The sequence below is a fragment of the Wolffia australiana genome, chromosome 6, assembly GCF_029677425.1.
Source record: "Wolffia australiana isolate 7733 chromosome 6, ASM2967742v1".
Taxonomy (NCBI): domain Eukaryota; kingdom Viridiplantae; phylum Streptophyta; class Magnoliopsida; order Alismatales; family Araceae; genus Wolffia; species Wolffia australiana.
Genome location: NC_135840.1, coordinates 8,812,294 through 8,815,413, shown reverse-complemented (window position 1 = coordinate 8,815,413; position 3,120 = coordinate 8,812,294). Strand labels below are relative to the sequence as shown.

The 3,120-nt window shown below is 43.8% G+C and overlaps 1 protein-coding gene across 1 annotated transcript; it reads left to right on the top strand.

Annotated features, from left to right (window-relative positions):
- The first annotated feature begins 249 nt into the window (after window positions 1-249).
- LOC144704382 (acyl carrier protein 1, chloroplastic-like) lies at window positions 250-2,835 on the top strand. The gene is made up of 4 exons (XM_078576796.1): window positions 250-407; window positions 820-918; window positions 998-1,120; window positions 2,512-2,835. The coding sequence occupies exons 1-4, from the start codon at window positions 348-350 to the stop codon at window positions 2,641-2,643; spliced, it is 414 nt and encodes a 137-aa protein (XP_078432922.1). The 5' UTR covers window positions 250-347; the 3' UTR covers window positions 2,644-2,835.
- Window positions 2,836-3,120: the final 285 nt, after the last annotated feature.

The window sequence follows — 3,120 nt, the reverse complement described above, 5'->3', positions numbered from 1 at the left end:
TTTTGCGGTTCTGACAGGCTTTTAGCCGTCCGATTGGATCAGCCAGCGGGGCCCACCGAAGAAAGCGGAGGGCTGAGAAAAATCAGGGGTTTTTTATTTCAAAAAAATGAGCTGGAATTTCGGGAGCTGACTGTATCCATTCCCAGCCAATGGGAGCGAAGCAGGAGTCATCGCAGTGATCGGACGGACAGAGTGCCCCGTAGGAAACGATCGGGCAAGATCAGCCGTCCATTTCATCCCTCTGCGCCCTTATCACTTCTTCGTGTTCTCCGTCTGTCTATCTGCAAGAACTTCTCCTCTGCTGCTCGATCTCCTCCTCGCTCTACTTCCTCTTTCGAGCTTCAGAGATGGCGTCCGCCTTCGCCAATGTCGCAAGAATCTGCTCCCCCGCGCCTCAGAGAGTTCAGGTCTGGTTTTTTCTCGCATTCCACAGCTCTTGAATCAGATCTGTATCGGTTTCTCCGCTTGTTCTCGTTGTTTTCGCCGATTGCGAGGTTTTTGTTGTGTCTCGTGTGCAGATCTGAGGAACAGAGTTCCGATAGCTGAGTTTTCTGTTTCTGTTCCGACTTTTGGAGGTTTATTTGTTTTTGAGATTCGTTTTCTTCTATATTTTCACTGAACTTCTGTTCGGTTAGGGTTCCTGCCAAGTTAGCAGACATTTTCCCGAACGATCACTAGGTTTTCTACTGCGCGGGTCTACTCGACGGTTTGAATCGCATTCTGCTTATATGCAGGGCCATCTGCTGATTCGAAGTTGCTCGCATCGTTTAATTTTTTTGAATGTTTATGCTCTCCCGCATAATTAATGGAAGATTTCAGGTGCCTGGACGGCTCTCGAGCGTGAATCTTGTTTCTTTTGGCGTCTCCAAGAGGTCGTTTGGCGCTGTGAGGGCACCGCGCCTCAGTATCTGTTGCAAGGTTCGTTTATTATCGATGACTGTTTGCTAATTCGTTCTAATCTTGTATCAATATTGATCGGATTGATAAATCTTTGCAGGCGAAGCCTGAAACTGTGACTAAGGTGATGGGTGTTGTCAAGAAGCAACTCGCGCTGGACGACTCGAAGCCCCTCACCGCAGAATCAACGTTCTCCGACCTGGGCGCCGATTCTCTGGACACTGTAAGAATTTCAACTTGAACTCGTTTTCGCAGTTATCCGTGTTATTTTGATTGAAGATGACGATTTTATCATCGTGATCTTTTCTTGTTTGCATGAAATATGATGATGATAAACATCATCGTCATCTTCTCTTGTTTGCATGAAGTATGATGATGATAAACATCATCGTCATCTTCTCTTGTTTGCATGAAGGATGATGATGGCAAACATCATCGTCATCTTCTCTTGTTTGCATGAAGGATGATGATGATAAACATCATCGTCATCTTCTCTTGTTTGCATGAAGGATGATGATGGCAAACATCATCGTCATCTTCTCTTGTTTGCATGAAGGATGATGATGATAAACATCATCGTCATCTTCTCTTGTTTGAGGGTTGTGATGAAAATCATCATCGTCATCCAAAACCCATCATCATTGTTGTCATCTCCCATCTTTGTCGTTGTTTCTTGTCAGCTGAGCAAGGTTTAGTAAGGGATGATGATGATGATTGTCTCGTTGTCGTTGCCATGTCAAGGACAGAAGATGGGGAAGTTGATACTCATCTCATATCATCTGCCTCTCACCATCATCTCTTCATTGTCATCGTCGTCATCATCATCATGTTGAGGACAAAAGATGGGGAAGACGATATTTATCTCATATCATCTGCCTCTCATCACCATCATCTCCTCATCGTCGTTGTCATCATGTGGAGGACAAAAGGTGTGGAAGTTGATACTCATCTCATTTCATCTGTCTCTCATCACCATCATCTCATCATCATGCTTGGGACTAAAGATTGGGAAGATGATGGTAATCTCATGTTATCGCCCTCTCATCACCGTCCTCTTGTCATCGTCCTCATGTCAAGGACACAAGAGTAGGTTGATACTCATCTCATATCATCACCCGCTCATATCATCACCATCCTCTCATTGTCATCATCATCATATCAAGGGCATAAGACGAGGAAGATGATGATCATCTCATATCATCACCCTCTCATCAACATCCTCTTGCTGTCATCATCATCATCATATCGAGGGCATAAGACAAGGAAGATGATGATCATCTCATAACGTCCCCCTCTCACCACCATCCTCTTGCTGTCATTATCATCATCATCATATCAAGGGCATAAGACGAGGAAGATGATGATCATCTCATAACATCACCCTCTCATCACCATCCTCTTGCTGTCATCATCATCATCATGTCGAGGGCATAAGACGAGGAAGATGATGATCATCTCATATCATCACCCTCTCATCACTGTCATCAGTGACTGCAAACACTTCTGTTAATCTCGCTCAGATGACGAGAGACGATGACAACGAGGGACGACGACGACGAAGTCATCCGAAAACACTTGTCCCCATTCATCTGAAATTACCTTGCATTCTTGTAGGTTGAGATCGTCATGGGGCTTGAGGAGGAGTTCGGGATCACCGTTGAGGAAGAGGGATCTCAGAACATCGCCACCGTCCAGGACGCAGCTGATCTGATTGAATCTCTCCTGGAGAAGAAAACCGCAGCATAAGTTGTGAGGGACGAAGACGGTGGAGATTTTTCATGCTGGTCTAGCAGCCGCAGCGGTTCGATTTTCTTTGATCTTTGATTATTGGGTAGCTTTCAATTTTGGTGTTCGTGAGCTTGATCTCTCTTGTTTTTTGCTTCTCTAGCGCTAGATAATGATCAGACCAGATACCTAGCATATTAATTATTTTCCATATTTTGATGTCTTGATAGTTCATAATTTGAAGCATCCCCATGAACATATGCCAGATAGAGTAGTGCTACACATTTCATTTCTTACCTTACTCATAATTTTGAAATTAAAATACCAGTAGTGCTATTCAAAGATGAATGCCAGCTTATTGTGTTTGAACAGTTAATAATGGATGATCTTTTTTCTCAAAGATGAGTGCCAAGGTACCACTGACATTTAATAATGGATGAGATGGACCACAAGTTCACACTCATTCATGTTTGTTAGATAAATAAAGTTTGGCTATCG

Bases quoted from the DNA above. Each gene is read 5' to 3' on its own strand.
- LOC144704382 (XM_078576796.1), top strand. From the start codon at position 348: ATGGCGTCCGCCTTCGCCAATGTCGCAAGAATCTGCTCCCCCGCGCCT. The intron at 408-819 runs GTCTGGTTTTTT...GGAAGATTTCAG, and splicing joins CCGCGCCTCAGAGAGTTCAG to GTGCCTGGACGGCTCTCGAG. The intron at 919-997 runs GTTCGTTTATTA...AAATCTTTGCAG, and splicing joins GCCTCAGTATCTGTTGCAAG to GCGAAGCCTGAAACTGTGAC.